This window comes from Trichoderma atroviride, chromosome 4 (assembly GCF_020647795.1).
Source record: "Trichoderma atroviride chromosome 4, complete sequence".
In the NCBI taxonomy this organism is placed as follows: Eukaryota; Fungi; Ascomycota; class Sordariomycetes; order Hypocreales; family Hypocreaceae; genus Trichoderma; species Trichoderma atroviride.
Genome location: NC_089403.1, coordinates 2089144 through 2111759, shown reverse-complemented (window position 1 = coordinate 2111759; position 22616 = coordinate 2089144). Strand labels below are relative to the sequence as shown.

General features: G+C 48.0%; 13 protein-coding genes across 14 annotated transcripts; 8 read left to right on the top strand and 5 right to left on the bottom strand.

Annotated features, from left to right (window-relative positions):
- Positions 1 to 342: 342 nt before the first annotated feature.
- Positions 343 to 1577, bottom strand: TrAtP1_008023 (uncharacterized protein). The gene has a single exon (XM_014092806.2). It carries the CDS (start codon positions 1366 to 1368, stop codon positions 700 to 702), a length of 669 nt encoding a protein of 222 aa, XP_013948281.2. The 5' UTR covers positions 1369 to 1577; the 3' UTR covers positions 343 to 699.
- A 154-nt stretch (positions 1578 to 1731) lies between these two features.
- Positions 1732 to 2593, top strand: TrAtP1_008022. 2 transcript variants are annotated; one of them, XM_014092805.2, is made up of 3 exons: positions 1732 to 1787; positions 1875 to 2138; positions 2209 to 2593. In XM_014092805.2, exons 2-3 carry the CDS (start codon positions 1880 to 1882, stop codon positions 2385 to 2387), a joined length of 438 nt encoding a protein of 145 aa, XP_013948280.1. In that variant the 5' UTR covers positions 1732 to 1787; positions 1875 to 1879; the 3' UTR covers positions 2388 to 2593. The 2 variants fall into 2 exon arrangements, with proteins under 2 accessions (XP_013948280.1, XP_065969846.1); XM_066113758.1 differs by lacking the exon at positions 1732 to 1787 and having other exon boundaries at positions 1792 to 2138.
- A 14-nt stretch (positions 2594 to 2607) lies between these two features.
- On the bottom strand, positions 2608 to 3941 carry TrAtP1_008021 (uncharacterized protein). Its single transcript, XM_014092804.2, has one exon. It carries the CDS (start codon positions 3869 to 3871, stop codon positions 2636 to 2638), a length of 1236 nt encoding a protein of 411 aa, XP_013948279.2. The 5' UTR covers positions 3872 to 3941; the 3' UTR covers positions 2608 to 2635.
- Positions 3942 to 4400: 459 nt separating this feature from the next.
- On the top strand, positions 4401 to 5497 carry TrAtP1_008020 (uncharacterized protein). Its single transcript, XM_014092803.2, has one exon. The coding sequence runs from the start codon at positions 4440 to 4442 to the stop codon at positions 5295 to 5297; it is 858 nt and encodes a 285-aa protein (XP_013948278.1). The 5' UTR covers positions 4401 to 4439; the 3' UTR covers positions 5298 to 5497.
- Positions 5498 to 5920: 423 nt separating this feature from the next.
- Positions 5921 to 6443, top strand: TrAtP1_008019 (uncharacterized protein; the record flags this gene model as incomplete). Its single annotated transcript, XM_014092802.2, has 2 exons — positions 5921 to 6191; positions 6247 to 6443. The coding sequence occupies 2 exons, from the start codon at positions 5921 to 5923 to the stop codon at positions 6441 to 6443; spliced, it is 468 nt and encodes a 155-aa protein (XP_013948277.2).
- Positions 6444 to 6925: 482 nt separating this feature from the next.
- On the top strand, positions 6926 to 10091 carry TrAtP1_008018 (uncharacterized protein; the record flags this gene model as incomplete). Its single annotated transcript, XM_066113757.1, has 1 exon — positions 6926 to 10091. The coding sequence occupies one exon, from the start codon at positions 6926 to 6928 to the stop codon at positions 9977 to 9979; it is 3054 nt and encodes a 1017-aa protein (XP_065969845.1). The 3' UTR covers positions 9980 to 10091.
- A 110-nt stretch (positions 10092 to 10201) lies between these two features.
- Positions 10202 to 12620, bottom strand: TrAtP1_008017 (uncharacterized protein). Its single transcript, XM_014092801.2, has 6 exons — positions 12242 to 12620; positions 12146 to 12186; positions 11979 to 12076; positions 11238 to 11895; positions 10569 to 11158; positions 10202 to 10494 (listed from the first exon to the last, which is right to left on the bottom strand). Exons 1-6 carry the CDS (start codon positions 12283 to 12285, stop codon positions 10471 to 10473), a joined length of 1455 nt encoding a protein of 484 aa, XP_013948276.1. The 5' UTR covers positions 12286 to 12620; the 3' UTR covers positions 10202 to 10470.
- A 190-nt stretch (positions 12621 to 12810) lies between these two features.
- On the bottom strand, positions 12811 to 13714 carry TrAtP1_008016 (uncharacterized protein). The gene is made up of 3 exons (XM_014092800.2): positions 13581 to 13714; positions 13364 to 13530; positions 12811 to 13301 (listed from the first exon to the last, which is right to left on the bottom strand). Exons 1-3 carry the CDS (start codon positions 13608 to 13610, stop codon positions 13142 to 13144), a joined length of 357 nt encoding a protein of 118 aa, XP_013948275.1. The 5' UTR covers positions 13611 to 13714; the 3' UTR covers positions 12811 to 13141.
- Positions 13715 to 14388: 674 nt separating this feature from the next.
- On the top strand, positions 14389 to 16949 carry TrAtP1_008015 (uncharacterized protein; the record flags this gene model as incomplete). Its single annotated transcript, XM_014092799.2, has 2 exons — positions 14389 to 14698; positions 14770 to 16949. The coding sequence occupies 2 exons, from the start codon at positions 14389 to 14391 to the stop codon at positions 16947 to 16949; spliced, it is 2490 nt and encodes an 829-aa protein (XP_013948274.2).
- Positions 16950 to 17123: 174 nt separating this feature from the next.
- TrAtP1_008014 (uncharacterized protein) lies at positions 17124 to 17477 on the top strand (the record flags this gene model as incomplete). Its single annotated transcript, XM_066113756.1, has 1 exon — positions 17124 to 17477. One exon carries the CDS (start codon positions 17124 to 17126, stop codon positions 17475 to 17477), a length of 354 nt encoding a protein of 117 aa, XP_065969844.1.
- A 198-nt stretch (positions 17478 to 17675) lies between these two features.
- On the bottom strand, positions 17676 to 18201 carry TrAtP1_008013 (uncharacterized protein; the record flags this gene model as incomplete). The annotated part of the gene is made up of 3 exons (XM_066113755.1): positions 17676 to 17891; positions 17954 to 18078; positions 18135 to 18201. The coding sequence occupies 3 exons, from the start codon at positions 18199 to 18201 to the stop codon at positions 17676 to 17678; spliced, it is 408 nt and encodes a 135-aa protein (XP_065969843.1).
- Positions 18202 to 18830: 629 nt separating this feature from the next.
- Positions 18831 to 19409, top strand: TrAtP1_008012 (uncharacterized protein; the record flags this gene model as incomplete). Its single annotated transcript, XM_066113754.1, has 1 exon — positions 18831 to 19409. The coding sequence occupies one exon, from the start codon at positions 18831 to 18833 to the stop codon at positions 19407 to 19409; it is 579 nt and encodes a 192-aa protein (XP_065969842.1).
- A 172-nt stretch (positions 19410 to 19581) lies between these two features.
- TrAtP1_008011 (uncharacterized protein) lies at positions 19582 to 22271 on the top strand (the record flags this gene model as incomplete). Its single annotated transcript, XM_014092797.2, has 6 exons — positions 19582 to 19830; positions 19893 to 21103; positions 21165 to 21603; positions 21671 to 21925; positions 21981 to 22091; positions 22170 to 22271. 6 exons carry the CDS (start codon positions 19582 to 19584, stop codon positions 22269 to 22271), a joined length of 2367 nt encoding a protein of 788 aa, XP_013948272.2.
- Positions 22272 to 22616: the final 345 nt, after the last annotated feature.

Genomic DNA, 22616 nt, shown 5'->3' with positions numbered 1-22616 from the left:
CATATGCGGCACTAGCGTAAACACTACATACACTCTAAGCTATAGTATAAAAAATAGGAGTCTTAAGAATATAATCATAATATTTTAGAATTTATTATATTAACTAATGTTCTTTTTTTATTTTAAGATATTATATATATATAAATTATAAAATATATAAATTATAAGTATTTATTTATTTTTTTATATTTATAAATTAAATTATATATCTACTTTTTGTCATAAATATATAGAAATCTAAAAATATTTATTAATAACATCCTACTTATAAAAAAGATTTAGTATAAATGTTTATTTTCTTTAGTTTTATATACTATAGTCGGACGAACGGACACATTGTTGGTAAGCTATAATTTTCAGCAGATAGATCTGCGGCTTATACAGAGGGTAGAGTACAGACTAGGCGCAACGGAATCATGCACTACCGAGGTAGCCTCAGCGTGTAATTCAATCCTTGTCTTACTTCGGAAGCGCTGGTAAGACCGGCCCGGTCGTCGGACGTCCAAGTTTTCTCTGCACTTCAGAGTAATGGTCCTCTATCCTATACCCCTCGCTGCCTTGCTTAGTCTTGAGCCTTTGAATGACATCCATTTGGGTGATGTGAACGGAATATTAATTTACCTTAGTATTAGCTAATGTACATACTAATGACGGGCAGGAAAGACGTCATATGTACATCTATCTATTGTTTCAACTCCTCTACTTAGCCTGAGGACTGGCAGCATCATTCCATAAATCTTTGGTCTCTTCCTCTACTGCTCGCATGGCCACTGCTACTGATTCAAGTTTAGCAATAACGTCGATGACACCGTCATTGACGCGCTCAAAATATTCATCGTTGGCCTCTCGTCGCTTTCTCGCGAGTAGAATGTCGGCCTCCGTTTCCTCTACCAACTTTGCCCCTAGCCGGTCTGCTCTTTTTTCGTCACTTCCTTGCCATCCACTTGATGTGCCCATCATGCTCTTTGCGGCATCAGTCCCTTCTCCCCTCTCAGGCCTTGACGAGTCCAGTAGCCCGTCTCGTAGATTAGGTAGTTCATCACCCTTGTCGTCATTCATATGGTCACGCAGAGCAGTCTCTATGGTATCGTCTGCTTCACTTCTGGCCCAGGCCTGTGCAAGTACGATTTGAGCAGTTCGCAGTTCTCTTAGTTTGCGGTCGTGCTCAGGTCCAAATACGTGAGTGCCTTCCGAGGCAGATAATTCCACCTTCTCCAGTGTGGCCTGCATTTCTGCCCATAATGCATCTGTCCTGTCAGTGCCTCCATAGCTCCCCTTGGTCTGTAGGGCCCACTCAGGACGCCGCTGTTCTGATGGCATATCTGACCCCCCCCCGAGCGCGAGGCGTCTACAGTGGTGGGATTCCATTTCAGATTGTGTCTCCCGAGAGCTTGAACGCTGGTTGCGAGGGAGCCGGGCAGCGAGACACGAGAGATAGAAGGCGATGGAGGCATAAACAGGAAAGGAGGTGGATCTCGCTCCTTTGCTTTTGGTTCGCCCGTGGACGACATGGCATTTCAGTAAGGACAGCCACTGTTAGACGTATTTGGCATGTGAGGGTGAGGACGGAGGTGTGGGGCCCGTCAGTAGCTCGCCTGCCTTGGGCGGTGGATAAAAATACGGCCGCGCTCGAGTTTCCGAGGTCACGTGAGAAAATTTCGCCGCTCACGTCTTTTTGGCTCTAGGGCCGCAAACCCTATCGGAATTTTCGTGGTCTGCAACTGCAACCTTTTGGCTCTCGGTGTTGTCGCATTACTCAACCATAGGTGCCATATTAGCATAAATCGGTATGTTCGACACCAGCTGACCCTCATCGTCACTCACATCAGGACCTCTTAACTGGCATCTCTTTGTACTGACATAACATTACGAAGCAATCATGGCTGGTGGCAAACCCCGAGGTCTCAACGCTGCGCGCAAGCTGCGAACCAACCGAAAGGATCAGAAATGGGCTGATCTCGCCTACAAGAAGCGTGCTCTGGGCACTGCTTTCAAGTCCTCACCGTTCGGAGGCTCTTCCCACGCCAAGGGAATTGTTTTGGAGAAGGTTGGTGTTGAGGCCAAGCAGCCCAACTCCGCCATTCGAAAGTGTGTCCGTGTTCAGTTGATCAAGAACGGCAAGAAGGTCACTGCTTTCGGTGCGTAAAACCAGATGAAAAAAAAATAATGATCTATTTGGTCGGTGCACAACTAACTCAAGATTTACAGTCCCCAACGACGGTTGCCTCAACTTTGTTGACGAGAACGACGAAGTCCTCCTCGCTGGATTCGGTCGCAAGGGCAAGGCCAAGGGTGATATTCCCGGTGTCCGATTCAAGGTCGTCAAGGTGTCTGGTGTTGGTCTGCTGGCTCTGTGGAAGGAGAAGAAGGAGAAGCCCCGATCATAAAAAAAGCAGTCTTTTGGGAGAAGAAGGTGTTATCATACGGATCGCGAGGAGCGAAGGAAATTGGCTCGGTTATACTCGCACAACTAGTCATGGCCCTATAATGGGAGGCTAAAATTTTGAAAGGGATTATGCCATCTCTTTAGAAATATTTTTCAGCATGTTCAAATACTAGATGGCACCGGATTGGGCATCTTCTCACATTCACATTCGATCAACCAAGTGCAGGCAACGTGTGTTTTATTGTCTAATCAGGCGTCTAATTTTTTTACATCCGGCGCAGATTTCGATCCAACCTCTTCAAGAGACCTGGAGATATAGTCAGCTGCCATGCCGATGCTGACAACCCCACCTGTTATCCAGCAGCCGTTGACAAACCACCACCAACAGTTCTTGACGCTCTTGAGATTCACCCGCTTGATCATGATTCCCAGAGTAACGAGAGCTCCGCCACAGCTTCCAAGGAAGAAGATAGGACCTGCTCCGGCTGCCATTCCGGCTGCGCCTAGCAAGGCCACTTGTGTAACGGCAAGTCCAGTCAAGACTTGCTTGGTCTGATGTTCATGCTTCAGGGCGATGCTTTTGATACCGGCATTTGCATCATCCTTGATGTCCATGTGGGCATAAATCATGTCGTACAGCACAACCCACGCCATATTCGAAGCATAGAGACACGCTGCAGCTGTGAGCGCGGCGGAATTTGAAAGCAGATCAATGCCAAGTGCAGGGAAGCCCATGATTGCTCCCCAAGAAAAGGCCAAGCCAAGGACAGCTTGGGGATAATAGGTGACTCGTTTTGCTAACGGATATGTCGTGACAAGGGCAAGACTTGGTATGCCATAGGCGAGGCATGGTAAGGGAAATTGAACCAGAACGCCTAGCCCTGCAAGTAGCTGAAATCCAGTGAATACAATCCCCTTGAATGGGGTAATTGCACCACGGGCAATTGGCCGCAATCGAGTCCTCCTGACTTGCGGATCAAGATTTCTATCCCAGAGATCATTGATAGTGCAGCCAGCACCACGCATAATCAATGCCCCACTAAAGAACAGGGCCGCGGTAGTAGCTACAGAGGCGAATGAAGCAATAGGCTCTGCCATTGGCGCCGCCAGTAGCGTAGAAAAAAGGCATGGGAAAAAAAGATAATAGGTGCCAGCAGGTTTGTCAATGCGGATGAGTTCACCGTATGGTACCCATGTTTTTGGGACAATGGACAATATCCCAGTTTTAGCTGGGATATATTCCGCTAGAGGTTCATCGTTCGTGGGTTTGTGGCTATTGGCGACATCGACAACCGGCTGCCGTTTGCTCGAGACTTGGTGGAAAGCGACAATTCTTTGGCCCTGAACCGGCAGTCGACTTGGTATACTCTGTAGGGCGGACAATGTCGGACGGGGCAGTATCCGGAGTGGACTAATCAAGCAATTGCTCGATCGCCATCGCACTCGGTGGTGGACTGGCACTCTGACAGCTAGCCTAAGCGTCATAGGGTTCCAGAGAATGTCGATGCAGGCATGCGAGTAAAGGTGCCCTGCCAAGAACCCGGTAGGAATGATCAGATTGGCTGATTGCAACTTGCGAGGTCCGACGCATGCACAGGTATAGAGGTGATTATAGCGCAAATATTAAAAAAATAAATAATCATAATTAATACACTAACTTATATTTAAAATAAATGTTATAATTTATCAATGAATACTATTTCCTCTAATTTACTAAGTCAAACTTTAAAAAAGTATTATTATATACTTATAATTATTATATTACATATATAATATAATATAATATATTTTAAGTTATATAAATATATTATTTTAAAATACATTTTAAGATAATTGAAAATATTCTTTAATTAATACTCTTTTATATTTAATCCTTTTAGTGTCTTGTACTAGTAGGTACCTAGGTAGCTGTTATACTTTCCTTTAGTGTTGCATTAAGCGGCTATTACATGTGAATGTGTTGCATTTAGATGCCATAGATACCTCGGCTATCACTCTATCATATACATCCCACTTACCGTGTGTCAGTAACTTTCAAGCTCTCCAACAAACAATGAAAGACTCAACCTTAAACCGCCATGGATCAGAAGATGCTGTATCCTCAAGTCCATCAACTGAAGAGGATCTTCGAAATTCATATGGAGATACTAAAGGCAAACAGAAAGAAACATTAGCAGTAGCGGCTGCTCATCTTGAAGCGTCTAGAAAACTGGTTGTGAACGCCATAACTACATCACGGGGGATGCCCAATCTTGTGCCAGAATCCAAACCTTCTGGTGGATTAAGTCATCTGGGGTCGTCTTCGTATCTTTCTGGAGAATCTTCATCGTATAAAGGACACCAGCAGACATCATTCGAACCGAATCGGAGGACTGCAAACGAGTGCCAAAACGATTCGTTCGATGCATTTACCGAACACAATATTGAGGCGCTGGTGACAGGTGGCAAAAACGAGTCTTCATTTATAGACCAAGAAGCATCGGATGGCTTAGCTGTGTTAGAACTTCTCTCTCAACAGGAAGACGAGTCGCATGGCCTAGCCTTCAATCTTGAGCATGCGCCTGGGGAAGATCTATTATGGAATGCGCCTCCAGAGGAAATTCCTAGCGGCCAAGAAGAAAAAGTGAAGGAAGAGCGGCTCGACTTTTCTCCCAATTTCATTACTAGTCCTGAAGATTCGCAGCAGGCTGAGGCCTACCTTGGAAGCGGAGATATTCGAGAAACGAGCAACACATGGTTTGGGTACTGGCATGACGTCTTCACAGCATACAATGCGCGAGTGTGGGGCAATTCGCCATTAGAGACGACTTCAAGAACACCGGAACAGCAAGGCGACGACAGCCACGAGCCAGCAACTATCACTCGCGCGCTTAGTAGACTGAAATTAATTTTCCATCATCTCAAAGGGTAGCTATTGCACTGGAGCACAGTCTTGTTTACATCATCGCAAAGCGTCTGGCCATTTGCAGAAGAAAAAGTACAGGCGTTGTTCGAAAAAGTTATATCACATCCAACACGCCTGCCTATACATTTACCCTAGTAGGTAGATATATTAACTATCTGTACTACTACTCTCTATTATATCAACAAAACATTAATCTGACCATGTTATTTTACATTTCTTTCGCAAACATCTTGCTGCAAGTCTACATACCCTCGCAGACAGGCTGGGGTAAGCTGCTAGGATACCCCTGTAAGGTCCTATGGGACGCATGCTTAGCTCACGCTAAGGCTACTAGATTGATCGTTTTCCATCTTTCACATCGCGCTTACTACTGGCATTGTCGAGTGCCTGGTGAAGCTTGTGCCTGGTGAAGCTTGTGCCTGGTGAAGCTTGCGCCTTGATCCTGCCCAGAGCTCATCAATTTGCGGGATCAGTTCGTACCTATGCCTTAGAATGGCCTGCTGACGGCCACGACACGGCATATTCGGACGCTGGAAATCAGCACTCCCCGCTACGATTGATTGCATCACCGATTACCTACTGCCGACTGCCCATGACCAACGCCGTTGAACCTCGCCGCGCGAAACAAGATGCCTAGCGCACAGCATCCCCAGGCAAAGTTTGACCCGATACCTCCAGATCTTGACCTTCACTCTCTGGTAGACCGTACACCGAATTTCCGATGGGTTCAGCGGGTATCTCGATCTCAAATCAACAGCCTTGGCCAGCAGGACTTCGAGAAGCTTGTGGCGATACATGTCATAGCTGGCGGGAAGCCTCTCGTTATCGAGGGCTGGGACGATGCCCTGCCCTCCTCGCTATTTAGCGCAGGATGGCTTGAGAATACCTACGATAAGAAACGTTCGTTATTTCCCCAAGCTACCATGAACCTATACTGATCTGCCTGTCTTGCCAGAGGAGAATGTTCGTGATATTTCCAACGCCTCTGACATCCCCATGACCACTGGACACTATCTACGCTCCATGAAACAGCTTACCAATCAATGGACTCCAAACACGTATCGAGACGAGCGTCGACAGCGGTTATATCTCAAGGATATCGACTGCCCCCCCCGAATGGCGCGATATGCTACAGAAAATTATACATCCTAATCTCTTCTACCTCAACGAAAATGTTGCAAGTAAAGGAGATATGCGCGCGCGCGACAGGGGAAGTTTTGGGGGCGAAACTACCGCTGCCTCTGCCGGAGATCTTATGTCTAGCCTACCAGAAGAAATGCGCGCCCAAAATCTCATGTGCTACATAGGCCATGAAGGAACCTACACGCCCGCCCACCGAGAGATGTGCGCATCGTTGGGACAAAACATCATGGTTGAAGCATCACGAGATGAAAATGGAGAAAAGAAGGGGAGTTCGATTTGGTTCATGACCGAAAGCAAAGATCGTGAAGTGGTACGAGAGTATTTCTTGTCGATGCTTGGCCATGATATCGAGATTGAGAAGCATTTCGCGCAAGTCAACGCCTGGAAGAAGGCACCCTTTGACGTGTACATTGTGGAGCAATGCGCGGGCGATTTTATACTTATCCCCCCCTCTCGCTGCGCATCAAGTTTGGAATCGAGGGACGAGAACAATGAAGGTTGCTTGGAATCGCACGACAGTGGAAACCTTAGACCTCGCACTGCATGAAGCTCTTCCCAAGGCTCGTTTGGTGTGCCGAGATGAACAGTACAAGAATAAAGCCATCATTTACTATACCCTTCAAAAATACCATGCGGAGCTCCAAAAAATTGCAAAGACGGCAGAAATTATGCAGGCTGGCTTCATGGGATTTGGGCGAGATATCTTCAGGAGCTCTCCGCGTGTGAAGCAGCTGGCCGCCGACTTCAAAAAGTTGTTTCAGTTGTTTACCGAAATCATTACTGACGAAGTCTTTGCATTCAAAGAGAAAGACATTGAATTCCTGCCGTTTGATTCCTGCGTTACTTGCTCTTACTGCAGGTCTAACATCTTCAATCGGTTTCTCACCTGCAAACACTGTGTCAGATATTTGCCTAATGGAGAAGAGGATGCATACGACGTTTGCATGGAATGTTACGCAATGGGCCGGTCATGCGTCTGCCTCTCCGGGCTTCAATGGTGTGAGCAGTGGTTATGGTCAGAGCTGACTGAAAACTACGAGACTTGGAAAGCGACTGTTATCGCAATCGATGGCCATGTGGACTTGGAAAATTCTCCACAGCCACTTGAGATCACAAGACAGAGGGCAGGGAAGAAGTCACTTGCTCAAATCTGTCAGGAGGCATTAAAACGACGTCCTTGGAAGGACATAACAAAACCAGACCGCGAAAAGACACCTAGTGACTCTGAACAAGGTGAGGGCGATGATAAGCCCAGTAAGAAGGCAAAGAGAAAAAAGAAGAAAGGCGAAGTCCACCGCTGCCATGTTTGTTGCCACCCGGATTATAGCTATCGAATACATCTATGCACGAATCCTGGCTGTCTCGAAGGATACTGCTACGGCGTCCTGTATCGGGCTTTCGATCTCATGCCACAGACTGTTATGGAAGATGAGCATTGGCAATGCCCCAAATGCTTAGGGATATGCAATTGTGGTCATTGCCGCCGTGCAGGCATTACGCAGCCATATATGCCAAAAAATACGTCTCTTGGACATGACACTCGACGAATTGCAGACGATCGAAGTGTAGAAGCACTTGTTGATTTTCGAATCCATAACTTGTCTTGGTTGAAAGCTGCGGGAGAAGAAAGTCGTAGTAAGGACAGCAAGAGAATGCAGCTGCTGCGAGAGCAAGCGGACAACGCCAAAGCGCAAGATGCCCTGCAGCAATCTCATGTGGAGCCTAGGATGCAACCCAGCGCTGTTTTCACTGCCAATCTAGGAGAATCTTCCGCGATAAACGGGTATGGAGATCAGAGTCAAGTACTTGGCCACGATGGGGGAAACGTGTCCAACCTGGCTTTTGACGTCTCCGACAGACATACCTACAAAGCCGACAACGTGCCGCAAGATGTCGCAGCTCCAGCCTCAGTTGATGCCTCAGCCGATGCCTCAGCCGATGCCCCAGCCGATGCCTCAGCCGATGCCCCAACCGATGCCCCAGCCGATGCAAGAGAGCAAGAGAGTGTATATTCATCACAGTATCCTGACCCATCGGTTTTCACCAGGCAGCGAATAGGAATGGGATACTACGAACAAGACGATACACCAGATAAAATTCTTTTCGACCCTTACCAGGCGCCCTCCGCAGAATCAATCCAGGCTGACGAATCTACCGTCCCAGATTTTGTTAAGAAAACTATTCGGGCAGCTAAGAGAAAAGCTAAACGGGAGAATGACGACCCTGATTTTATTGTTTCTAAAAGCCATGCGAAGAAACAAAGGCTTATCCCACAGGCAACGGATTTTCTTGACAACATGGATCCAGCTCTTTTTGTCGCTGAAACTTTGTCAGCAGTACCTGATCAAGCAACAGCGCCTGCTCCTCCAGATAGGGAGGATTCTGTTGGGACGTCTCGAGCAGAGCCTAGCCACAACATACCGAAGACATCCTTTGCACCGTATGATGCTAATGAGCCAATCCTTCGACATGCCAAACCACGGGCGTCGTATATCGAAATCGACGACCTAGATATTGATGAAGTTGACGAAACTGAAGCAGCGCCTCAGATATCACCAACCTTGGCGGCGATGGAAGCCCATGGCCCAGCAGTAGATAAACCCCACAAAGATATACACGCGAACGAAGAAGTACAAGGACTGAATAGTGCTGAGGAACAACGTCCGAGTAGAGCAACCCAAGAGGCGGCCGGGGAAGTTGCTCCGAAACGTCGCGGTCGGCCACCGAGAAAGTTGCCGAGAACAGCATCACCAGTGACCGCCGAGGATGTAACGCCGCAGATTGAAAGCGGAAGTAACAAAAAGGCGAGAGGGCGCCCAAGGAAGTCGCTGCCTACATCGCTCATGGAGGCAGATACTGGCCCGCAGGACGACATGGTCTTTGCTCCCGATACAGAAACTCGTGAATCGAATTCTCCGGAATTGGATGAGCAGACCAATACTCGGGATGGCGATTTCGTTGAAGATTCACGACAACGACGCTGGCGCTCCAGATCTTCAGGTGTTGCTAAACTTGGCGTCGGCAATCCACGGCGAGAGCACCAAACCAAGACCTCTAGAGAATCACAGGTCGAAGACGAAGAGGGAGATGCTCTTCCGAAAAGGAGGAGAGGCCGACCTCCGAAATCTGTGGCTTCTTCACGAAGTAGATCCTCTTTGGATGTAATTTTACCATCAAGCTCTCAATTTATGTCTATGGCTGAACGGATGGCTCTCAAAGGCAAGTCATTCAAGATTGGCTTGAGGAAGCCTCAAGGCAACGTGAAGGGCCCAAGCTTGGGACAGCAGACGATGACACCAGTTGGAGAACGCCTCGCCGAGAAACAGGTATCTAAGAGAGCCCCTGAAATGGATGAGGGGTACGAAGAACACGAAGAGGGAGGGAGCGAAAGCCCATATGGCAATGACAAGGCTCCGGGGCGCACTGGCAGAAACAGGAAGACTAGCAAAGCAAGAATATGGTCTCGGTCGAGCAGTTCCAGGGAGTCAACAGATGACGAAGACATACCATCCCATGGCCGTATTACCAGAGGCACTCGACGTTGAGGTATGGATTGACGACATAGTAGAGTATTGCGCAGAGCGGAGATACTAGAGATGTATACATAATTTCGTGTTAAGTCAATAGCAGCTAAATGGAAGCGATATATCTCTTGGCAACTTGATAGCATTCAAAGTTTGTTCTATGCATAAACTTCCAGGTGCTAAAAATATTACCCATTTGTGTAGTAATCTCAATGAGATTAAGCCCCCCCCCCCCCTTTTTTTTCCTTCTTCTTTTTACCATTGGAGTGGCAAAACTCATAAATGGCAATATCTTTTGTTGAATATTTTTTTTTTGGTATCAACTAGTAATAGTATGTCTTATTTCAAGGTTATACTGTATTTATAATCCTCTTGCTCTTCTTGCCCAATTATAATTAGGACTTTAATTGACTCTTTCACTATTCCTTAGCATTGACTATCATTTACAACTCGTGAGTTGCTATTTTTTGGTTTAGGTGTGCTCTCCAGTGTTCCAAGATTTCTACCTTCAACTACAGTGCTGAAAATACAAAGAGCTGCGAACCGAGCTGTTAGCATCCAGTAAAGACTTTCGATCCTCCATGAGCTTGGAAGAGGGGGGGAGACTCACATTATTGGTCGCGGCTATGGCAATACTATCCTCAAACGGATGCCAACTCATGTGTAGTATTTTCTTATTGAAATCGATCTGGTCTGCGTCCGTCTCTTTCCGCATCCTTTGGCCCTGCGCACCACCAGCCGGGCTGCCCGCCCGTGAACCTCCCTTCTTGCCACCATTCGCAGCTGTTGGGCTTGTGGATGAGTTAATGGGTGTAGGAACGCCCACCTTCTTTGCTTTGAAAGCCGACTTGTCCGCCTGAAGAACCACCTCGACTTCCTTATCCGGATCGGAGGGATAAATCATGAAGTTATTGTTGTAGCTTCCAGTCATGACATTCTTGGCGTCGCCGGAAAATACGACCTCGAACTTATCAAAAATACTATCGTTTTCATACGTGTCGCATAACCGGGGTCGCAAATGCTCGTGAATGGGTATCGTCTTGACCGGTTGCCGCTCCATGTTGATGTCCCAGATTTTGACGGTGAGGTAGTCTCGTGACAGGACATATCTCCCGTCGTAAGAGAATCTCACATCGGATATTGACGAAATGATTTCAGAAAAGAATGACCTTGATGAAGGATCTTCCTCTTGCTCGAATACTAGGTAGTAAAAATATCTTGGTCAGTCCCTCATTCGCGTCGTGTCAAGAGTTTTATGTGATGCAGTATGAATACAAACATTTTGCATGCTGGTCACACAAAGCACTTTCTCGCATATCAGCAAGTTTGATTGTGCCCTTTGAGCTGGCATACATGAACCAGTTGCAGCTGATTGGGTGAAACTCAGCGGCAGTGATGACCTCGGTCAGCTCTTCCATGTTGGCGGGTTTGATATCGACTATGTTGAAGCTCTGGTCCTGGATATTGAGATTCCAGAGGTTGATACGCAAATCGTCACTGCTGATGAAGGTTTCACCATCGCTGTTTACCGATATGCTGTTGATGTGATATGCGTGAGCGTTTGCATAAGTTCGTCTGGGGACGGCGGCAACAACGGTATCATGGTGCGTGAGGCGAGGCAGCTTCAGATCCGCGGCGTCCCTGAATTGCTGGGATGTAGGGAGAGCTCGAAGGCCGCCGCCGCCACCGCCTACCGCACCCCCGGGCGTTATATCATGGGAAAGGTTGTTCTCAGCCACCACTTTAAGAGACTTTTCGAACACTTTCCACAGCTTGATCGTCTTGTCATTGGTGGATAGGAGATAATGAGAGGCATTCTGTCGACGGCACCACTTGATCTTGTTGATCTTTTCCTCGATTTCGAGAGACTTGAGGTAGTCAAACTCGGGCTCATGGGATTGAAACTCGGTGTGGAATTTGTATTCGCAAGATTTTTTCTGCAAAAGCAAAAGCGTTAGAGAGTCTGCATCCACCGCTTGGAGGGGGGGGGTGGGTTGGAGCGAGCTGAGCAAAGCTGTACCGTCTCGTTTCGTTCAAACAGAACCACTCGCCCTCCTTTGTCACCAGTAGCAAGGTAGTTCCCCGTGTGATCAAATTCCACCGTCGAGATTATGTCGGCTGGGCCCCGCGGTCAGTATCAGGCAGCATACGTCAGAGGGAAGAAAGGGAGCTTGTCCGGCGGCGAACCTTCAGTGATGTCCTCCACATCGCCCTTGTCGCCGAAGCATCTGCGGGCATCCTGGGTCAGTTGCAGGTAGAGTCCATTGGAGCGGCGGCACATACTGGGTAAACTTCCATGTTGGTGAGTTCGCTTCGCTGTCGACCATTTTGGTTGGCAGCGATAGCAGGGATCGGGACTAGAGGTGGCACAGGCAGCCGGGGTGACGAGATACAGCGCGAGACAGGAAGAGGGCAGTGAGGGGTGATGTCTCGAGAGGGATGGGAGGTCGGCCGCGGCGGGTTGGGGCTTGGGCCGGGCAGAGCGTCGAGCGTCGGGTCGGGGCTTGGGCGAAGCAATCAGGCGTTGATGATGCGGATGATGTCGTTTGCCGTAGCACTGGCGGGCTGGAGGAGAGAGCACACAGCTTGATGTTACTAACAGGTGCCACACGCCGCGGGTGAAGGAGAGCTACCTAGTCCTGCTGCTGGTGGGGCACGAGAGCAGCAGCACGAGTGCGCAAGAAGCCAGATACACTAGAGGTAGAGGGGCTGGGCTCGGATATGATGCGCGTGCGGTGGAAAATCCCTGGCGGCAAAAGCTTGCTTGCTGTGAGAGCCAAGGTAACTCTAAAAAGACTAGTAGCAGGGTGGGATGCTCCTCAACCGTGGATGATAACAGCATCAACCAACGTAGCTGGAGAAGAAACTTGAAACGAAATAATATATATATATATACTGGTATGCATGCATTTATGGATGCTGCTATTCATATTGCCAAGTATGCTTTTGATTCATCATTCCCTTGAGCATCAGAGGTAATGCTGCTACAATATCTACAGGTAGCAACAGTAGTGCTTGCATACTACTGCTACCAACTGGCGTCTATACCTAAGCTCTTGATCCCGCATCGCCAATGTACTGCCTTCTGCTGCTTTGGTATATAGAGTAGGTATAAAATGTGGGCAATACCAGCCCGGCTTTACAAAGAATTATTCGGTCGTCGCCCGCTCGTCTGAGTCTCTTTTAACTGGCACGTAGAATCTTTTCAATATGCTCTCGGCTGTTCTTCTGGGTTGTCTCGAGATACAGCAGTCTTTGGTTCAGTTTATCAACATCCCCGTCGAGATCTTGCATCTGACGCTGTAATTTCTCGTGCAGAGTATTGGGAGGAAGAGAAACAAACCTAGAGCCCACGAAACATCAGCATCAATTCCACTACCACGTTTGTGTGCATCTGTCACGTACATCTTCCCCACGCCCTCGTAAACGACTGAATTGCTTGCAAAGCTCTGCACCTCGCTCATCGTTAACCGGAGTAGACGTTGCTCTCGCTGCTTGCCTGCTAATTGGCTTCGGACCATGCCGATCTGCTGCTGTGCTGCGATGGCCTGGGTCTCGATCTCGAGCGCCAGCTAGTAGTTGAATTAGCACAGGTTCTAGAATCTAGAGGAGCCGTACTCACCTTCTGTAGAGCTTCATTGGATATAGACATGGTGTATGAGCAGATATACCTTGAGGCAGCTCAAGGCAAATCCCAAAGGTAACGGAACAAGCGTCAGACCAGCGACTGCGAGACAAGCACTTGGAACAGCGACAACCTAACAGGGCTACTAGTGCTGCTTTTAAGCTAATCCAAGTTCCCCCCCTACTGGTAGGTACCTAATACGTACAGAGACATGTGGAAACTTTTATTGAAGAAAGTGCCTACCAGTATAACAGAACTAAGTGATTGAAAGATGCGAGTATATAGTAGCCAATAAATAAATCCATTGGCATGTTTAATTGTTCTCGATTTCATTCTTTCGTTCTTTTTTTTTTTTTTTTTTTTTTTTTTTTTTTTAAATAAAAGGCTGCAGCCTTCATCTTTATATATAATGCAAAAAAGGTAATGCGTAGCCAAGGTACCGCTGCCGCTGCTACTACTAGGTACCACTAGTAGCTTGGCGCCTCAGTTCTAAGATAAAGTTTGCCTCGCATTTATCTGATATGGGATATTTTCCACCTGCAACATCTGCATCAAGATTTCAGGTACTGCTCAGCATAGTCTCTCACCTGTCCGCGCAATCTCTTCAGATTCGCAGACTTCAAGTCTATCATCAGGTGATAGAACTGTGACACCTTTTGCGCAACTCAAACATTTCCTTGCGCTATTCGAATTATTGACCGCGCGCAATCGCGTCTCTCGCTCTTTCAGAGAACTGTTCATTACTACCTATTGCCCAACAGCACGAACCCATTTTTATTCCTTACCAAGATTTCCACGGCCCAGCATGGGTATTCCCGCTGCCTTTAGATGGCTATCTAACAAATATCCCAAAATCATTTCGCCAGTGATTGAACAAACGCCTATTGTCACCGAAGATGGCATCACGATTCCCGTCGACACCACGCAGCCCAATCCTAACGGGGAAGAGCTGGATAACCTATATTTGGACATGAATGGAATTGTCCATCCATGCTCGCATCCAGAGGATAGGCCGGCACCGGCTGATGAGGAGGAAATGATGCTCGAGGTGTTCAAATACACGGATCGTGTTGTGAACATGGTTCGTCCACGAAAGATTCTAATGATTGCTGTCGGTATGTGTGACGTCTCGTCATCCTAGTCTACGAAATTTTTCGCTCAGTTGTAGCTAACAAAGTTGAACCAGATGGAGTTGCGCCAAGAGCCAAGATGAATCAACAGCGATCGCGACGATTTCGATCGGCCCAGGAAGCCAAGGAAAAGGAAGAGGACAAGCAAGCGCTGATCGAACTCCTCAAGCGTCAAAATGGTGGCACATTCGCTGCTGCAGACTCGGAGACGGTCGTTAAGAAAGCTTTTGACTCAAACTCCATCACCCCAGGCACCCCATTCATGGATATTCTCGCCCTGAGTTTGCGGTATTGGTGCCAGTACAAGCTAAACACAGATCCAGCATGGGCTAAGCTCAAAATCATCATATCTGATGCTACTGTGCCCGGTGAAGGTGAACATAAGATCATGAACTTTGTCAGATCTCAACGCGCTTCTCCAAACTATGACCCCAACACCCGCCACGTTATTTACGGTTTGGATGCCGATCTCATCATGTTAGGACTTGCCACGCACGAGCCTCACTTCCGAGTCCTACGTGAAGATGTCTTCTTCCAAGATGGCAAAAACAGGGCGTGTAAGCTGTGCGGCCAAAAAGGACATGAGGCGAATAACTGTCGTGGAAACGCCAAACCAAGCGATGATCCTGCTGCTGCTGAAGAACAAAGCAGAAGCCTTCAGAGCCCCGTTCAAAAGCCTTTCATTTGGCTGCACGTTTCCGTTCTGAGAGAGTATCTCGCGGCCGAGTTGGCTGTGCCCGATCTTCCTTTCAGGTTTGACCTAGAGCGGGCCATTGACGATTGGATCTTCATGTGCTGCTTTGTAGGTAACGACTTTTTACCTCATTTGCCTGCTCTTGAAATTCGAGAGCATGGCATTGATACTTTGACCACAATCTGGAAGACGAATTTGCCGTCCATGGGCGGTTATGTCACCAAAGATGGCCATATTGATTTAGCGAGGGCGCAAGTCATACTTGACGGTCTCGCAAGTCAAGAAAATGCAATTTTCAAGCGAAGAAAAGAGCAGGAAGATCGCCGAGAGGCCTCTAACAAACGAAGAAAGATGCAAAATGAAGGCTATGCCAGAAATGGACAACATGGCTCCTCCAAAATTGACGGACACGCCGATCCTACTAAAGGGCTGCACCTTTTCCCCATTGCTGCATCACAAACCGCAAACTCGGCCATTAACATGACGCACGATATGATTGTCAGCCGCAATGCGACTCAAGATGTGACTTTGGCCAATAAGGGCGCTGCCAGCGTAATGCGAGATCGACTGCGGGCCGATACTAACAAGAATGAGGATACCTCTACCGCGGCGGCAGCTATTACTCAGCCTCTACCTTCGTCCCTTGGAAAGAGGAAAGCTATGGATTCCGACGACACCGCTAATGCCTCTCCAGCTGAATCGCCCAGTGTCAAACCCTTGGCGCCTCCAGAGGTAGAGCCAGTTGATAACGTGCGCCTATGGGAGGATGGCTATGAAGATCGCTACTACCAGCAAAAGTTTCACAAAGATCCACAGGACGTTGACTTTCGCCACAAGGTGGCACAGGCATACGTCGAAGGGCTGGCTTGGGTATTACTCTATTACTTCCAAGGATGTCCGTCTTGGGAGTGGTACTATCCTTACCATTATGCTCCGTTTGCTGCTGATTTCAAAGACCTCACCAAGATGGAAATTGCTTTCGAAAAGGGACGGATTTCTAGGCCATTTGAACAGCTGATGAGCGTCTTGCCGGCGGCATCTCGCCATGCTCTCCCCACAGTCTTTCATGACCTGATGTTACAAAAAGATAGTGAGATTATCGACTTCTATCCAGAGGAGTTTCAAGTCGACTTGAACGGGAAGAAGATGGCATGGCAGGGAGTCGCTCTGCTTCCATTTATTGACATGCCACGACTCCTCAAGGCTGTTCAAGGCAAATATGACTTACTGAGCCCAGAAGATGTTGCACGAAACACAGTGGGAAAAGACGTCTTGCTATTGTCTGATAGCCATGATGGACTCTACGACGATATCCTAACCAATTTCTACTCAAAGAAGCAGGACCGTTTAAGACTCAGCATAAATACCAAAAACAGCAACGGCTTAGCAGGAGAAATAGAAAAGCAAGAGGATAAGGTTCCCCATGGGGCTTTGAACTATCCCCTGGAGCGACGATCTATGCCGGATCTAGATTACGATCACTCAATTAGGTATGATCAAACTATTCTTTTTTTTTTTTTGCCTCTGGTACTTTTTGACTAATCGGGCGCAGCGTTTATTATGACATGCCGCAGGTATCCCAAACTCATAAATCAATGCTACTACGCGGAGTGCGAATGCCGGCACCTGTTTTGACTAGGAGCGACATTGAAATACTGCGAGGAAGGGGAAATCGAGGAGGTCGCGGCAACTATGGAGGATCATATAGGAATAACAATGGTCGGAATGGGCCTGGCTACGCTGGTGGGTACAGAGATTCGCGAGGATCTCATACCGGGCACTATAGGGACAACCAACGCTTCGACTCACATAATTCCCACCAAGGTATGCCTCAACATGGGAGGTGGCAACCACCAGCTGGGCCAGGGTTTGACCCAAGAGCCAGCTCCTTTGCAGCTCCAAATATGCAGCACCAACCGCAGCAAGGTTGGCATGGGAACAGACCCGAGTATGGCCACCAGGGAAGACACGGAGGGCACTCTGGAGCGCGGCCTCCTTACGGCAATCAGTGGCGCGGACGTGGTCATCAATGATCGCCACAATTCTCTTTCAGGTGCGTATACAAGATAAGCTGCTTATTCTGAAACGCATTTTGTACGTTGTAGGGCTTCTGTACCGAAGAAGAGCATAATCTTCCAGCCAGTAAATCTTGTTCATACGGTAGAACCTTCCCATAACATGATAGTTACCTCGCACATCCAGACTTTATTGTGTCTATGTGTATGGGGATTTCAAGATGAATAATATACCAATTGCTGCTATTTGATTTCAACCAAGCCCGCCCCATATACCTCGAATCCTCCTCGCTAGCTGGATGTCTTTTTGCATAAGTGTCACTCTCTTCGCATGGACCGCGCATAGCTGCGCATCTTCAAAAAGATGTACCATGAATGCTTCTGCGGCCTCTTGCAGTGCCTGGATGGCCTGACTCTGCCATCGAAAATCTTTCCCTCTCGGCCGACAATTCAATCCAATTTCGCGAACCTATACAGTATCAAAAAAAAGCAAGTCCACTGTCGGAAGGGGGTTGTCATGACGGCACTAACGAGTCGCATAAATGGAAGTTTTAGGAGTAGAAGCTTTGTATTGGCTTGATATTGCCTGATTTCTCGCAGCGCAACGGTGCCCGGGCGATATCGCCGCTTCTGTCTCGTAGGCAGTGGATCGCCCGCTGGATTGATAGTTAGCAAATTAGTCGTTTTGAGAACATGGGAGCTGACCGCGCACGCTGTATGTCGCTTGGTCTGGCACGATATCGTTGTTTGGGCGCTGCCGTTGATTGGCGAGGAGCCATTGCGAAAGGGGTATCAATGAAATGGAAGAAAGAGCGGATTGAACAACCATGCGTGGTAGCTTAACGCAATGGGCTACATCGGAGCGGATGCGAGATCAAGTAAAGAGGCTCAAGCTTGTTTGTTCCGGATTGTGGAACGCGTCTCTGGGTCAACCCGGCGACAGGTCGTCCAGTAAAGCCTGATAAGATAAGGGGACCAGTCCAGATCGGGTCTAGTGTGTGTCTAATAAAGCGTACAGCACGCCCAATAGCGGTTGACACATGGAGTGTCAGGGAGCTGCTATGAAGCGAAATGGTATAGGCTTCAATAGGATTTGCCCATCTTCGCCTGGCAAAAGAAGAACATTATATGGGAATTAAATACTATTTCGATTGTGCTTAAATACAAATAAAGGAAGGTACATCCATTGACGAGTAAAGGCATTGCCTATTTCACCTAGCATCTGCTACTATGCACCTAAAGCTGTAGTGTGGTTACAGCTACAGTAGGTAGGTAGTCCGTATACCCACCTACGTGTTATGTAGGGGCGTTTTCTAGAAGCTCGGCATCGTAAATTGCGACTAGGTAGCTCAGCCTTCTATCCTGCATGCTCAACCAATCGTGAACCTCAATTCCCTCAATTGGTGGCATGGGGGGGAGCGACGACATGTTCTCCATCTCCAGCGCTCCAGCGAAACAATCTGTTGGCGACACGATCACCGTTCTCAGTGGCCGACTCGGTTCTGCGACACTCCTCGAAGATCGGCGGGCTGCGATTTTAGGCCTGCGAAGCTTCGCAAAGGACTATCCAGCGACTGTAGCATCCGGCGCTCTCAGGGGCTTGATTGGCAGCCTCACCAAAGATGCCGAAGATGTCGATACAATCAAGGTCGTGCTGGAGACCCTGTTGATGCTGTTCAACCCGAACAAGGAGAGCCCAGAAGCATCAGATGAAATCGCCTTATGGCTGGCCGATGAATTTACCCAGCGCCAAGAAAACATCACGCTGGTCCTGGACTTTTTAGATTCCCCCCGATTTCTACTCACGCCTGTATTGTTTACAGCTTCTCAGCTCGATCCTCACCGCACGAACCCAACGAACCGAAGAATGTGTTCTCTCGGCACCATTGGGGATCAGCCGCCTCGTGGCTGCTCTCGACGATCAGCGGGAGGCGATCCGCAACGAGGGTATCAATCTATTGATACTGCTGACATCGAGTTCCATTGAGATACAAAAGCTCGTAGCATTTCAAAGTGCCTTTGAGAAACTATTCGTCATCATTGCTGGTGACGGTTCTCTCTCTGAAGGCGGAAGGACTGTAGAGGATTGCTTGATACTCTTAGCCAACCTGTTGAGGGGCAATGCGGCCAACCAGTCCCTCTTTAGGGAGTCTGACTGCATGGGGAAACTCACAGAGATGCTCAAGGGCCTACTCGAAGCTCGGAACCAGGAAGATGGTCTGGCCAAATGGGCGCAAATCCAGGTCAATCGAAACATATACGCATTTCTCTCCATCATCCGCCTGTTTTTGTCTGCGAACTCGGCAGAGACGCATCAGAATCAAGCCACGTTCTGGAGGCACGGCCTTAGCTATCTTGTCCTTCAGCTTGCGTTCGACCCTGATGTTCAAACACAGATCAAAGCCGAGGTGCGGAGGCCTACTCCCCTGCTTCTTAATATGTTGAGCCACAATTATAACAATTCGAACAGGCTTTGGTTGCTTGCGGAGACCTGATCCGTAACAACATGACCCTCCAGGAAGGATTCGCTTCGCTCACAGTCTCTCCACCACTAGAATCCATGGCCGGGAATCCAAACGTATCCAATGGCCATGCTCCTTCCAAGATCTACATCATTGACGGCCTGCTTGATTTGTCATTAAATGTGCACGATCTTGCCGCATTTGATTTGCGATTTGCCGCTTGCCAGTGTCTAACGGCCTATTTCTCTAACCACGCCGAAGTAAAATCGCATTTCCTTGGCAGAGCCATAGAAGGGTATCAGTCTGGACGAGACGAATCTGCTAACATCTTGAGTGTTCTGCTGAAGCTACCTGGTGATGTATTCTTGAATGATCCATACCGCGTGTGGTTTGCCTCTGTCATCGCATTTCACCTTGTCTACGACAATCCTGCTGCCAAAGCAGTGGCAAAGGGCTTAACTGAAGGCGATGCCTCTAAAGGCGAGGAGGTTGTGACCAGCATACAGACGATCACAGCGCATTTACTCACGAGGATACGTCGAGATGATGACACCCGAATATTGGTGGGGTATCTGATGCTACTTCTAGGCTGGCTGTTTGAGGATCTAGATGCCGTCAATGACTTCCTATCCGAAGGCAGCAATGTCCAGGGCCTCATTCAGGTAATCTCACAGCCAGTTCGTGTAGCAGGGGAGCTCGTGCAAGGTTTGTGCGCCATGTTGCTGGGCTTCATTTACGAGTTTTCTACAAAGGATTCACCCATTCCGCGAGCAACATTACATTCTATCCTGGAATCGCGGCTGGACAGAGATGGCTATCTGGACCGACTGGTAAAACTGCGAAACCACCCGTTGCTTCGAGATTTTGAAGTTACGCCACAGACTCTCATTGCGCTACCCACTGGGGAAGAAGAAGTCAATGTGTTCTTTGATAGCATATTTGTTGAATTTTTCAAAGACAACTATAGTCGAGCAGCCCGTGCTATTGATAAAGCACCCGATGTGGAAGTATCGGTCATCACGAATGGCTTGGAACAAGGCATATCAAGACAGCTCGTAGATTCTTTGCGGCATCAAGTAGAGGAGAGAGATGGCGCGATTGTTGAAGCTAACGAAGCCAAACAAGCATTGCAACGAGCCGTTAATGAAGCGCAGGAGGCACATCGCCGTGCTAAGGAAGATGCCGAGGCCACAAGTGCAAAGTTGGCAATAGAACTGAGGTATGTTTGATATACCCTTGCCATGATGAGTGTCTAGAGCACAGCTGATGGACCTATCTAGCAAGCTTCAAAGCCAACATGCTGCTAAAGCCGCGGAATATGAACAAAAAATGGTGCAACTACAGCAGCAACTTAACTCCAAAGACCAAAATCATCAATTACAGCTAGATGCCAAAGATACGCGTCTTAAAAGGGAATTGGAAGCCAAAGATGCGCGCCTAAAAAGAGAGCTGGATGCCAAAGACAAAGAGCTAGTTGCCAAAGAGGCTCAGTTCCGAAAAGAGCTGGACGCCAAGGAGGCTCATCTCCAAAAGCAACTAGATGCTAAGGAGCGGCAGCTTCAAACTCAATTGAGTGCCAAAGACCAGCAACTACAAACGCAATTGAGCCAGGCTCAAAAAGCACACGAGGTAGAGGCAGAGCGAGCAAAGCAGAAGGCTGAAGCAGAAATCGCCGATTTGCGGGCGACTGCTAGCAGACTTGAAGTCGATTTGATGAAGGTAAGTGTTACGAGGCATGATTGAATGAGTACCGTTTACAGATTGTTAACTGGGATTTTTTAAAAAGGCCAATAAGACCAAGACCGTTGAATTACAGGCCCTTCGTACAGAGCATGCAGACGCTTTAGCAGAGCAGGAGTCTCAGCTGAAGAAAGCCAACGAAAAGAAGGAAGAGCTAGAAAAACAGCTAAAGACGGTCAACGAGAAGCACAATGAGGTGGGGAAACAGCTGAAGACGGCCAACGAGAAGAGCGAGGAGCTGGAAAAACAGCTGGAGGATGCAACGTCCGAAGCTGAGAAGCTCCGGCAGGAAGTTACGGAGGTAAGACATGGTAAACTCAATGCTCACAGGTTCATTACTGACGGGCTTTTCTTAGACAAAGTCAGCCCTGAAGGATGCAGAGGAGGCCAAGGATGCCGTTCAGTCCGAACTTGACGATCTCCTTATGGTATTTGGCGATCTAGAGGAGAAGCTGGCACAGTACAAGGTAGGTGACCTGGTGTTACATTGAAACCTAGGACCGCGTAAAATAGAATGATGTGATGCTAATATAGAGTTCTACCAGAGTCGTTTACGGGATCTCGGACAAGATGTGTCTGATGGTGAGGACGACGACGGAGACGATGGTAGTGCCGACGAGGAGGAGGGCGAAGAAGACCAGAAATAGCAGCGCCATCGACCAATTTAGAGCAATAAAGTAATTTTGAGACTTTGAAGCTGTGTAGGCGCTATTTGTACCAATTCATTTTATATCGTGATTGTAGAGATTGGTGTAAGGCGTTGGTTGAGTGTTTAGACGCTAATGCTAATCCTTTATAAGGCACTATTGACTAAAAGTTATTGGAGTGGGACCTCCCATCGAATTCACCTCTTGCCTTTTACCAGATGTGACCGTGGGATTGGCCCAGCAGACTCCATTTCAATAATCTTTGGCATTACCTCATCTGGATGTTCCAGGTTCGAACACTAGTTGGAGATTTTTTCTCAACAGTTTTTTTTTTTTTTTTTTCGC

Coding starts and splice junctions, on each gene's coding strand:
- TrAtP1_008023 (XM_014092806.2), bottom strand. CDS start 1,368: ATGGAATCCCACCACTGTAGACGCCTCGCGCTCGGGGGGGGGTCAGAT.
- TrAtP1_008022 (XM_014092805.2), top strand. CDS start 1,880: ATGGCTGGTGGCAAACCCCGAGGTCTCAACGCTGCGCGCAAGCTGCGA. Junction 2,139..2,208: donor CAAGAAGGTCACTGCTTTCG/GTGCGTAAAACC, acceptor CAAGATTTACAG/TCCCCAACGACGGTTGCCTC.
- TrAtP1_008021 (XM_014092804.2), bottom strand. CDS start 3,871: ATGACGCTTAGGCTAGCTGTCAGAGTGCCAGTCCACCACCGAGTGCGA.
- TrAtP1_008020 (XM_014092803.2), top strand. CDS start 4,440: ATGAAAGACTCAACCTTAAACCGCCATGGATCAGAAGATGCTGTATCC.
- TrAtP1_008017 (XM_014092801.2), bottom strand. CDS start 12,285: ATGGTCGACAGCGAAGCGAACTCACCAACATGGAAGTTTACCCA. Junction 11,896..11,978: donor TGTTTGAACGAAACGAGACG/GTACAGCTTTGC, acceptor TTGCTTTTGCAG/AAAAAATCTTGCGAATACAA. Junction 10,495..10,568: donor CCATAGCCGCGACCAATAAT/GTGAGTCTCCCC, acceptor CTCGGTTCGCAG/CTCTTTGTATTTTCAGCACT.
- TrAtP1_008016 (XM_014092800.2), bottom strand. CDS start 13,610: ATGTCTATATCCAATGAAGCTCTACAGAAG. Junction 13,531..13,580: donor CCAATGAAGCTCTACAGAAG/GTGAGTACGGCT, acceptor TTCAACTACTAG/CTGGCGCTCGAGATCGAGAC. Junction 13,302..13,363: donor TACGAGGGCGTGGGGAAGAT/GTACGTGACAGA, acceptor CGTGGGCTCTAG/GTTTGTTTCTCTTCCTCCCA.